This window comes from Phocoena phocoena, chromosome 9 (assembly GCF_963924675.1).
Source record: "Phocoena phocoena chromosome 9, mPhoPho1.1, whole genome shotgun sequence".
NCBI classification, from domain to species: Eukaryota; Metazoa; Chordata; class Mammalia; order Artiodactyla; family Phocoenidae; genus Phocoena; species Phocoena phocoena.
In genome coordinates, this window is record NC_089227.1 from 20,644,532 (window position 1) to 20,657,038 (window position 12,507).

At 33.3% G+C, this 12,507-nt stretch overlaps 1 protein-coding gene across 1 annotated transcript in view; it reads left to right on the forward strand.

The window, feature by feature from the left end:
- PTPN12 (protein tyrosine phosphatase non-receptor type 12) overlaps positions 1-12,507 on the forward strand; it is an 87,012-nt gene that overhangs the window by 39,944 nt on the left and 34,561 nt on the right. Inside the window, exons 3-7 of the mRNA XM_065883744.1 lie at positions 1,530-1,606; positions 3,927-4,022; positions 4,820-4,858; positions 7,563-7,634; positions 11,300-11,359. Of these exons, the coding sequence (XP_065739816.1) occupies positions 1,530-1,606; positions 3,927-4,022; positions 4,820-4,858; positions 7,563-7,634; positions 11,300-11,359 (344 nt within the window). The remainder of the gene's footprint in view (positions 1-1,529; positions 1,607-3,926; positions 4,023-4,819; positions 4,859-7,562; positions 7,635-11,299; positions 11,360-12,507) is intronic.

The window sequence follows — 12,507 nt, forward strand, 5'->3', positions numbered from 1 at the left end:
CATTGTAGTAGTGTGTCTAGTAAGAAAAAATGGCCCATCAGTAGTGTAGCTCGTTAAATAAGTAATGAAACGTCCATATAACATTAAAAACGAGTAAGGTGATCTGTTTTTGCTCTGGGAAGAGTTCTAGGATATATTGCTAACTGAAAAATAACAAGGTTCAGAACAACATGTTTAGTATGATTGTATTTGTCTGCTTTTTCAAAGTATATAGGTATATGCATAAAAATTTTGGAATGAAAAAGGAACTTTAATAGTGTCTTCTTTGGAAAAGAGAGAGCCCAGGAATTCAAGGACAGGGGCAGTTCACTTTTCATCTTGTATCTTTTTTTAAAAAAATATTATTTATTTATTTATTTGGCTGCGCCAGGTCTTAGTTGCGGCACACAGGATCTTTAGTTGCGGCATGCGGGCTCTTAGTTGCGGCATGTGGGATCTAGTTCCCTGACCAGGAATCAAACCTGGGCCCCCTGCATTGGGAGCATGGATTCTTAACCACTGGACCACCAGGGAAGTCTCATCTTCTATCTTTCTTTAAGATATAATTTTTAAAAATCATATTGATATTACCTTTATTTTAAAAATAAAACTACATAATTTTATAAAATTAATAAAATTTATATTTTGAGACCTTCTTGTAAAGATTTTATTTACCATAAGTGGACATTACCTAATAATAAGTATCATTGGTGAAGTGCAGTATTGAGCACTTTTCATACATCATCTTAATTCATTTATTTGTCACAGTTTACTTAATTTTCCTAATTTCTTGTGAAATATGAAAGTTAGATTTCCTTACAAGAACTTTGTCAAATGTATTTATGTATAAATGGTTAGTGTTCATCACCTAGTATGCTTGTTAAAAACTGTAGACACTTAAACCTCAGACTCTTGTATAGTAAATCTAGGACGATGCCCAGGAATTTGTATTTTAAAAGAGCTCCTGAGATTTATTCTGATTCCAACTTTAAAACACAGCTTTACAATCAGACTTCCTGTCAATATGATGTTAGAAATTAGCCTGCTGGTACCTAAAGTCACTTTTCATTCATTTTTTTTTTTTTTTAATTTATTCATTTATTTTTGGCTGTGTTGGATCTTTGTTGCTGTGCTCGGGCTTTCTCTAGTTGTGGCGAGCCAGGGCTCCTCTTCGTTGCGGTGCACTGGCTTCTCATTGCCGAGGCTTCTCTTGTTGCGGAGCACAGGCTCTAGGCGCATGAGCTTCAGTAGTTGTGGCGCACGGGCTCAGTAATTGTGGCTCGTGGGCTCTAGAGCATAGGCTCAGTAGTTGTGGCGCATGGGCTTCGTTGCTCTGCGGCATGTGGGATCTTCCCGGACCAGGGCTTGAACCTGTGTCCCCTGCATTGGCAGGCGGATTCTTAACTACTGTGCCACCAGGGAAGTCCCATTCATTGTTTTTTAAAATAAATAATTTTAGTTATTTATTTAATCTTGTTTATGGTTTGTTAGGAAAAAACCCTGTTTGCCAATGGGACATAATTTATGAAATCCTTTATTTTTTCTTGTAGTTGATCACAGCCGAGTTAAGTTGACTTTAAAGACTCCTTCTCAAGATTCAGACTATATCAATGCAAATTTTATTAAGGTAGGTATTAACTTTTAAGTATCAACTCTGCCATATTTAATGTCTTCCTACATACTAATTTTATTAAAAATTTTAAAATTGCCTAACATGATACCAACAGTAAAAGAAATAAAATTAAAAGCACAGCCATGACGTATTTTTATGGGCTTTCCTTCTAGCTTCCTTATTCATAAAGAGTTTTGCTTGGTTTTATGACAGTGGAGATAAAGTTTTTCTATTTTTGTTTCTTCTTTTACATTGAAGACTTATAAACACCTTACTGATTGCTAAATCTTCTTGTTTGTCCCCTTGAGTTTAGGTACACAAATGTACATGGTCATTTCTGTTGTTGAACCGTATAGGTTGTTTCCAGTTTTTCTTGATGGCATTATTGTAGTGAACATTGTTTTTCTTTTTTTAACTTATTTATTTTATTTATTTATTTTTGGCTGCGTTGGGTCTTCATTGTTGCCTACGGGTTTTCTCTAGTTGCGGCTACTCTGCATTGCGGTGCGTAGGCTTCTCATTGCGGTGCCTTCTCTTGTTGTGGAGCACGGGCTCTGGGCACGCAGGCTCAGTAGTTGTGGTGTGCGGGTTCTAGAGCGCAGGCTCAGTAGTTGTGGCATGCGGGCTCTAGAGCGCAGGCTCAGTAGTTGTGGTACATGGGCTTAGTTGCTCCATGGCATGTGGGATCTTCCTGGACCAGGGCTCGAACCTGTGTCCCCTGCATTAGGCAGGTGGATTCTTAACCACTGTACCACCAGGGAAGCCCTGAACATTGTTATTCTTTTGAATAATTTCTTAGAATAAATTACCAGGGCTGGAATTACTGGATAATACTGATTTAAAATTACAGAATATAAACTTAGATTAAAAACATTTGGCAGTTGTCACTAAGTTTCAAGTGACAGCTGAAATGCAAGATTAAATATAGTCTTTATAGATAACCTTTTTTGGATACGCTGATCAAAAGCAGTCAAGTTTTTAACATATTTATCAGCAGAGAGAGAGAGATTCAAACTGCTACTTGAGTAAATAAAAGACTGTTTTGTTCTGTTAGTTATTCTGTGCTTTTGAATCCTTCTAGTTATATGGCAGTATAATTTCAATTATTTTATATATGGTATTTATACATTTTTTAAGGTTCTTTTTCTTTTTTTTAATTAAATAATTTATTTACTTTATTTATTTTTGGCTGTGTTGGGTCTTCATTGCTGTGTGGGCTTTCTCTAGTTGTGGCGAGTGGGGGCTACTCTTCATTGCGACGCACGGGCTTCTCATTATGGTGGCTTCTCTTGTTGTGGAGCCTGAGCTCTAGGCACTCGGGCTTCAGTAGTTGTGGCATGCAGGTTCAGTAGTTGTGGCTCGCAGGCTCTAGAGCGCAGGCTCAGTAGTCGTGGCACACTGGTTTAGTTGTTCCACAGCATGTGGGATCTTCCCGGACCAGGGCTCGAACCCGTGTCCCCTGCACTGGCAGGCAGATTCTTAACCACTGAGCCACCAGGGAAGCCCCTATACGTATCTTAATATAATATTTTGTTGAGAAAAATATTAAGGTGGTAAGAGTTATATGGTAAAATTAATATCTATGTCAACATTGAACAGTCATGGTTTCAAATAAAAACTGTTTTTACTAAAAAGTCAATTTTACTACAGTTATGGCAAAACCCAAAACTAATAGGTTAAACAAAAATTAACACGTAGATAGTTCGTTCTTTCAGATATTATTTATTGATGTTTATGTTCTTTAATAAGGACATCTGTTAAAAGTTCTAGGTTTTAATTGCACTTAATAACACTGACTCACTGTATGATTCAATTATGTGCTGGTTTAGTATTTTAGTCCACTATTTTGTTTGATATATTTTTGGGTTTACTATTAGAGTATACATAGTAGGTGCTTAAAAAACTTTAAGTTGAATAAGTAACTAAAGGTAGTTATGGAAGAATCTAGGTAAGAAAGAAGTTAGCTATTCCAGTATTATCTTTTAGAATTGATGCATGCTTTTATGTTTCTGCTAGAGTTAGCTTTGTTGCCTAGGTACTAAGGCTTTTGTTTTTAATTCCTAGGTAACTAATAATTTTAAAATTAGCACAAGGAGGTTTAATTATAAATTCTGTGCACCATGTCTAATAATTACTCAAAAGCAGTAACATTTCATCAGAAACTGAAGTGAAATATATTTCGCCATGCTTTTATGTACTATTAAAGAAAAATTATTTGGGAATGGTTTAGGTGAAAACAGCAGTATTACTAATAAAATTTGAAAACTTAAAATTTAGGTAAGGAAATATTTTTGTTAATCATAATAAATATGAAATTTGCTTTTAACCCTTTTAGGGTGTTTATGGGCCAAAAGCATATGTGGCAACCCAAGGACCTTTAGCAAATACAGTAATAGATTTTTGGAGGATGATATGGGAGTACAATGTTGTAGTAAGTATTACATGTAATGACATGACTTTTGAGCCATAATGATATGTTAATCATAGCTAATGTTTATTAAAAAGACAGCAACTGATGGCTAGGATTTCTCATTAAACTTTGACAAACTTGTCGAAATATTTCAAGAATAGGGTGTGATAATACTTTGAATCTTGTCCTGTGTCAGTACTAGTAAGGCAACTACCAAATAAGATAGACTGATAGATGAGTGGAGGGAGAACTATGTGATAAAAACAATTATTATGAAATGTTAATAGTAGAGAATAGATGGTGCCTATACAGAGTTTACTGTAAGATTATTTCAACTTCGCTGTATGTTTGAAGTATTACATTATAAAATGTTGGGATGGGTAAGCAAATGTAATAACCTTTATGATCAAAGACAGTTAAATACCTTCAACCTTGATAATTTTATTAAATGTATGTAAATTATTGCTATTTTATTGGGTAAATATCCTGAATGCGTTATTTTAATATTATGTCAAAAGACAGAAATAAGTCTATAAGCTTCAAAAAATTTAATTCAAATCAAATACATCATGTTATTTGAAGCCAATTTAATTTGTTGATATTTAGTTAGTTAGCCCTTTACTTCAAAGGAATGATTTTGATCATTTCTTTAACTCAACCTACTTTTTTTTTTCTGACAGGCCAGGCATACTTTTGCTCAGAATAAAAAATAATTCTTGAAATGTATATTTTATTGAAAAAACAAAATTGTGTTTTAACTGATATATTCTTTATAACTGATATATTCTTTATCTCATCCCACCCCCACTTCTTTTTAGATCATTGTAATGGCCTGTCGTGAATTTGAGATGGGAAGGGTATGTATAACTATTAACACTTAAAATAATTGTGGAGTATTCTTTTTATTACTTCATTTCTAGGGATATATATTCCTGGTCTTTTATTATACTCTTAGCCCTAGTTTTTAAAATAGTTACTTCTTTTCTTTTTTTGTGTTCTGCAGTTGCTTTTATTTCATCAAAAGGAGCCAAATAATCCCCAAGCACATAAACTTTTACATTTTATTAATACATTTAATACATTTTGTACTGTTACTTAGTAGTCTTCAAATATTTAATGGTGGTGTAAGTAGAACACTTTTTATGGATTGAATAAAATTGAGCAATAAAAATGAATTCAGTAATTCTGATTAATTTTCATCAATTTACAACTTGAATATTCTGATTTCTGTCTGCCAATACCACTACATTTTTGTAATGTTATCTCCAAAGAGAAGAAAATTCCTTAATCTGAAATTTTTAACATTGGTAAAAACTCTGTCCACGTGAAATTAGTTTCAAAACCATTGTGATCTCCTGCAGCATCAATTCTTAAGTCTTCATTTTTAAGTGTGGGCTTCTATAAATGTGAGAAACAAATCAAACAAATTATGTGATGATTTGAAGTCTCCTTATACAAAGGTAGTTCATTAGTTCAAGTAAAAAGTCACTTTTAAGTTGTAAAACTTATTATGAAAAATTTCAGTAAAGATATGTTGCATAAAACAAGATAATACATCTTTCAGTTATGTGAGATGTTATGATGTATAAATCATTGGAAAACTTTATTTTTACTAGTAATTTTTGTCATTCCGCTCAACCATATCATTTACAAATAGTGGAAGTATTAGCAATATTGGACAGAAAATGAACAGTCTAAGATTAGAAAATAAACTGAGAAAGTAATTAAGTAATTGTAATTACAGTACAGACTGTTAAGTAATTATCTGTTTAAGTATCGTCAGTATGTACTTCAGTACCATTACTATTAATCAGTGGTGTTAGGAAATTTAAATTTCACCTTCCTAATTTTTTTACCGTTACTTTTAAGATTTAGGCTTTGTTTCTCTTCATTCTATTAATAGGCTCACACTGTATATCAGTAATAATACTTGAAAACTTAAGTTGTATTGTATGCAGAAATTTTTGAAGCTAATGTTTTTTTGATTCATAGTGTTTAATAGTCAGTTTTGTTGTTTTGTCAGTTAGGGCTATGAATTTATTTGATAACCTTGACTTTGACTTAGAATGTGACCTAATGAAAAGAGCACAGGTAATAAAATCAAACAGACCTACACTTTACTAGCATTTGGAGCATGGTACATTGAACTGTCCCCTCTGAGCTTCAGCTTCCTCATCTCTGAAACGAATGATAAATTATTATAGATTATGTATATATGATGTTTAACACATTATTTTTAGTATCAATTGTAATTAGTTCATACCTGAAATATAAATACCAATATAATCATTACTCAGTTATTGCTCTTCTGAATGAGGGGCATGTTAGTCACAAGCTTTCATTCTTACTAAGTTAATCTTCTATAAATTTGTTTTCTGTTTCAAGATGTTAAAACTTTACTAGGCAAAACAACAAGAAAAAAAACCCCTTCAATATAATTTAATTTTATCATTTTCTATAAACTTCTACTGGGAAATGAAGTTTGTGGCTCTAAGGCTTCTAAAATATTAATAGTATTTACTCTAAGCTAAACTGACATACTAGGCAGTTCTACTTTGTTGACCTGAGAGCAGTATTGTCAGCTTACAGTTAATTCTAGCCTATAGGTAACAGGTCCACTTACTATATATGGAACTATGAGAATTTAGTAAGAACTGATGTATTTCCCATGCCAAAGGTTTATTTTAAGCTAAATTGTCACTTAAACGGTTTCATTTTATTGGGTCTTGGTAAAATTGCATCATTTCTTGCATCAGAATCACTGGATCTTCTGTAAAGTTAGGCTTTCATTCACTTACCTAAGTTTCTAAAATGATGGGGCTTGATATTAGAAACCAATGAAAATTGAATATTCTACTATTTCTATACCTGTTTAAAATGGGAAAGTAAAAGGGGAAACTGTTCGATTATACTTCCTAGAATCTCAAAAGTGGATAGTTTAAATAATACATTATTCTTGTATAGCGTTCCACCAGTGGAACATTTGAAATAAACTCTTATTTAGTACTTGAAGCAATCATATAAGATAAGGATTATTATTCCCATTTTTACAGGTAAAGGAACTAAAGGTCAACCAAACAGTAAAATTGCTACTTGCAAAATTCTTCGGATACCAAGTGGAGTGCTCTTTCCACGATGCCACAGATTTTACACTTAACAAGAATTCAGCCAGTTATTACAGAGATTGTCATTTTACAAGCATTAAAACTTGCCTGGCAACTTTTTATACTGAATGGACCTCCTTGTGCCAGGCACTTTTTTTTTAAGCAATTTTTCTTTTCTAGAGGAGGATCTTTGGAGTCTACTCTATATACCAAGCCGGTAGCAATGAACAGTTTATACACTTATGTTAATAAGGTTCTTATGACTAATAATCTTGGAGAGGTCATGGTAGCCCACCTTTATGGTTAGTTAGGTAAGTCTGAGAGCTCCTAGCTCCTTGCCTATTGATGGCAGTTTTTCTGTTTTCTGGGAAGGAAGAACAACCTGAACGCAAAATATTTGTTAAAGTTCAAGTAAAACAAATGATCAATTATTTACTAACTTTTTTTTGGAAAACAGAAAAAATGTGAGCGCTATTGGCCTTTGTATGGAGAAGACCCTATAACATTCGCACCATTTAAAATTTCTTGTGTAAGTACCTATTTTTATATACATTATTTAATCAGGTAATGAGTATGTTCGACTGATAATTAAATTATAATATGGTATGAACCTGGTTTTATATAAGCCACGCCTTCAATGTTTTAACGTAAATCTACACTTAATAAACAAACATTAATAATAATGTTTGTTTTTATACTGCTTTTAAACTAAGAAGCTTTGAGAATGACTTTTCAGAAACTTACAATTTCCTTGTACCTTATTTTGTTAATTCTGTGTTATTCTTTGTATATAAGTTGATCATAAGTGTTATGTATCTAAGAATAAACGAATAACTGCTTTGAGTGATCTATTTGAAAAGTGGTATAAAGTATTAGTTTCAAATTCAACAAATAAGAAAGATCCTTGATTACTGAAGTATAGTTTATTATGTTAATCTTTCATATCTATGTTATTCTCCCCAGAATTGTTATAATTATGTACAAAGATGGGTTTGAGAACTTCCATCCTGAAAGTAGAGGTTGATCTTTTATGGCAGAAAACTTGATATGAAACTTAAAATATATACCTATTTGATGAGCTGTGGAAGTGAATTAAATTCAAGTTCTAAAACTAACAACACAAATCTGAGAAAATGAATTAAAAAAAACAGTGAAGGAACAACAAAAAAGAAGTAAAATATAAGCTTTAGAATAGAACCAACAATTTGCTTTGGGTTACACATGAAGGTGTCTTTTTTAATCACTTGAAAGAAATATACTGTCTTATTTACTCAGCTCAAAATACAATGATTAAACATACATGAAAATTAAATAACTTCCCTATATTAGGCATGGTTTTCCAGAGAAACAGAAGCAGTAGGATGTTTATATATATAGAGAGAGAGGTTTATCATAAGGAATTGGCTCACATGATTATGGAGGCTGGCAAGTACAAAATCTGCAGGGGAGGTTGGGCAAGCTGGAGACCCACGAGGAGCTGATGCTTCAGTTTCACGCTGAAGAGCAGCAGCCTGGAGACCGAGAGCTGATACAATAGTTCTAATCCGAAGGTGGGCAGGCTGAGACCCAGGCAAACTGATGTTCGGCTCCAGTCCAAAGACGGTCTGCTGTAGAACCAAGAAGAGCTAATGTTACACATGAAAGCAGTCTCCTGGAGAATTCTCTGACTTGGAGGAGGCTGGTCCTTTTTTTCTATTCAAGCCTTAACTGATTGGATGAGGGCCAGCCACCTTAGAGAGAGCAGTCTGCACTACTCAAAGTCCACGGACTTAAATGTTAATCTCACCCCAAAACTCCCTCACAGGAACACCAAGAATAACGAATGACCAAGTATCTGAGCACACCATGGCCCAGCCAGGTTGACACATAAAATTAACCATTACATTACCCATCTCATAATTGCTTGTTTTTGACTTTGTTTTCCATGGTTAAATGAAATATAATTTCTATGATTTTACTCGTCATTGGTGAATTCAAGTCCTTAATTTTATGACTTATTTGTACTTAGGACTTATGAATTCCTCTGATGCTACCAGAAATTTAGTGCTTTCTAGGTTTATGCAGAAAAGGACTCAGGCTGTTTTACACAGTCTCCTTTATAAATACAGTGTGATTTTTGTAATGTTAACTGTAACTCCTAGTTAAATGGCCTGGATTTAAAGTATAGTCAGTACTCTAAAGTCCTGGTTAGAATTAACTGTTTGTGGATTAAATTTAAAAAATTTAAAAATCCTACTGCATTTCTTATTGTTTGGAATGAATAAAAACCAATACATAACCATATTGTACTCCAGTGAGGGAACACTACCCCCTCACCAGTTCAGAAAGTATTCTACAATATTAAGTCCCTGGACAGTCCAGGAAACCTAGTTCTGTGCAGCATGGTTGTGTTGAACATTTGTAAATTTAAATGTAATAAGATAATTGTAATGAATGTCACAGTTCAAGTGACCACATATAGTGATTAATAGTCAACAACAAAACAACTTAAAATTTTTTAACAGTCGGGGATCAGAAATAGTAAACAGCTTATAATAATGAATAGAGAAAAGTAAGAAATAGTTTATAATTTGGAAAAGATGAATTGACTTTTTGGGTTGGTTTTTCAGTTGCACTAAAAGGTAATTTTTAAAAGTCCTCTTGATAAGAGGTTTGATTTGATTCGTATCGGCTGGTTTGATTTGTCAATGATGGAATTAATCCATGCTGAAGAAGCAAAATTTTTCTTTCAAAATGGAAAGTAATTTGTATGGCATGTGGTTGTTTCAGACAACTCAGGATTCGTTATCACTGTTGCAAACAAAAAATCAAATTTATAAGTAGAAAGCAAGGTAGTGAAAATAACCATAGTACGTGACTTGACTATACTTGGCAATCAGAGTTTTTGAGACTGAGACAGGACAGTATCAGGAGCTCTCTTGGTTTGGGGATGAGAAGGAGGGTAAAGTGTTGGTGAACAGTGGGGATTGGGCAGGCTGGAGCTCAGTAGCATGTTGCTGTGTGTAACCACTTAGATCAGATAGCAGCAGCACACTGTCCATGAGTCAGTCTAGCTCATTGCCTGTTTTATGAGTGAAGTTTTATTGGAGTACAACCACACCCATTAATTTATATATTTGCCTATCATAACAGCAACATAAAGTAGACAGAGACTTTATGGCCCACAAAGCCAGAAGTATTTATCTCACCTTTTATAGGTGAGAAAAGGTTAAGTCTTGGACCAATATTTTCATTTGTACTCTGTTATGATGAAAATAAAAACATACTTTCCTCTTAATGTTATTTAAAAAATATATATTTATTCTGGCTGTGCTGGGTCTTAGTTGAGGCACATGGGACCTTCATTGCATCATGCAGGCTTCTTAGTTGTGCTATGCAGACTTCTTAGCTGCAGCATGCATGCGGGATCTAGTTCCCTGACCAGGGATCGAACCCGGTCCCCCTGCATTGGGAGCGTGGAGTCTTACCCATCGGACCACCAGGGAAGTCCCCCTGCAATGTTATTTGAAGAGTTCAAAACAAATTACTATGGTTTAAAAAATTAGAGCAGGAATAATACTGAATTTTTTTAAATTAATAAAGCAGCATACCCTGTTGTTCTCGACAATCGCTGTCCTACCCTGTCTGTAGTTTTAATTAAAAAAGCAAAAAGAATAGTTAGCTTTCTAATCTATTGACAAATGATAGTAAGAGACTTTTAAAGTGATTATGTTGTCATCAACCAAAATAATAATTTGGGATTTTGTGAGTGCATCCTTTTCCTTCCACATTAGGAATCCAGTTAATTCAGAGTTGAGTGTTAGGTAGAGAAAATCAAGCTTAATGGAAAGATAAAATGGTTGAAGATGTTTGTAGGTACTAAGGAGTGACATTTTGTTTGTAGGTGTTATTTCTGTTCCATGATTCTGGGGATGGTTGTCACTCTGCAAATATTTTGTTGGATGATAGACTCCTAGCTAAGTAATTGGTTAACAGACACTGCTGTTTATAAATAAATAAATAAATAAATAAATAAAACCTAGATAAACAAATTGATGACTTCTAGAATTGTTGTTTTTATAATTATCAGGCATACCTGGAATTTTAAAGATTAATTGCATATTGTGGACTTTAAATATGAGGTTATTGTTTGTTTTGGTGTGTATGTTTTTGTTTTAATGTTCTACTCACTCACAATCGTTTCCCTTTACTTAGGAAGCTGAACAAGCAAGAACAGACTACTTCATTAGGACACTCTTACTTGAATTTCAAAATGTAAGTATTTTCCATTTAGAGATAGTTTCTAAGGATAGTTTTTAAAGAGAGGATATATATAAATAGTATACCATCTTACCTTACATAGTTAAGGAGGTTTGTTGATTTTTTTATTTATATAGTTACATTTACATTAGTTACATTTTGAGCCTTATGTTTTATCAATTAAAGTTGATATAATTACTTAGAACAACTTTCCCTAAAATAAATTTACTGTATTTGGAATAGTTGGTTTCTCTGCTGCAAATATTTTTCCTCTATTGCAGTAAACAGATTATAGTATTATTTACATAATTATTACCCACTTTTACTAGTTTACAATTTTTTAGAAAGAGACAAGCCGCTATTAACGCTAAGTCTTCATTTAGATATAACTTGTTTTCACTGGAGGCCCATGACTTCAGTTTCAGAGCTATATAAAGTGATAATTTCTCCAGGAAGGAATCAAAGAAAAATCTGATAGACATTAGAGAATGCCTATCAATTCTAACTCAATTTTTCTGTTTTTATTATCTTAAATTTTAAATCACTATAAGTAATTAAGCTTGGCCATGACGCTCATCATTCTTCCCCAAACAGTGCATTGTAAGCATACTTAACAACTCCTTCCTGTTTATAAGTAGACATGGTTCCAGTACTCTTAGCAACCCCTGACCTGACTAATCATTTCCCTTTAATTGAGTCAATTATTACCATTTGGCTGCTATTTTTTAATCTATAATATTAATTATAGATACCTTACTGAATTTCAGTATTGTATCAGGCATTTCAATCCTCCTAGCTTCATAGTGGTAGGTACTGTTATCTCTGTTGCCCATAGATGAAGATAAGGAATCTTTGAGAAGTTAGGTAGCTTACCTGAAGTTATTCAGTTAATGGCAGAAGTAGAATTTGAATACAGTTTTACCTGAATTCCAAGTGGTGCTCTTTCTATTAAACACCAGAATAGCCATTCTCAAAACATTCTGATGTCATGACTCTTACAGTCTTAAAAACTGTTGAAGATTCCAAAGAGCTCTTGTTTCTGTGGGTTATATCTTTTAATATTTACTATATTTGAAATTAAAACTGAGAAGTTTTTTTAAAAGCATGAATATACAAGCAGACATTCCATTACCTTTCCAAGTGATGACATCATCCTAAATCAT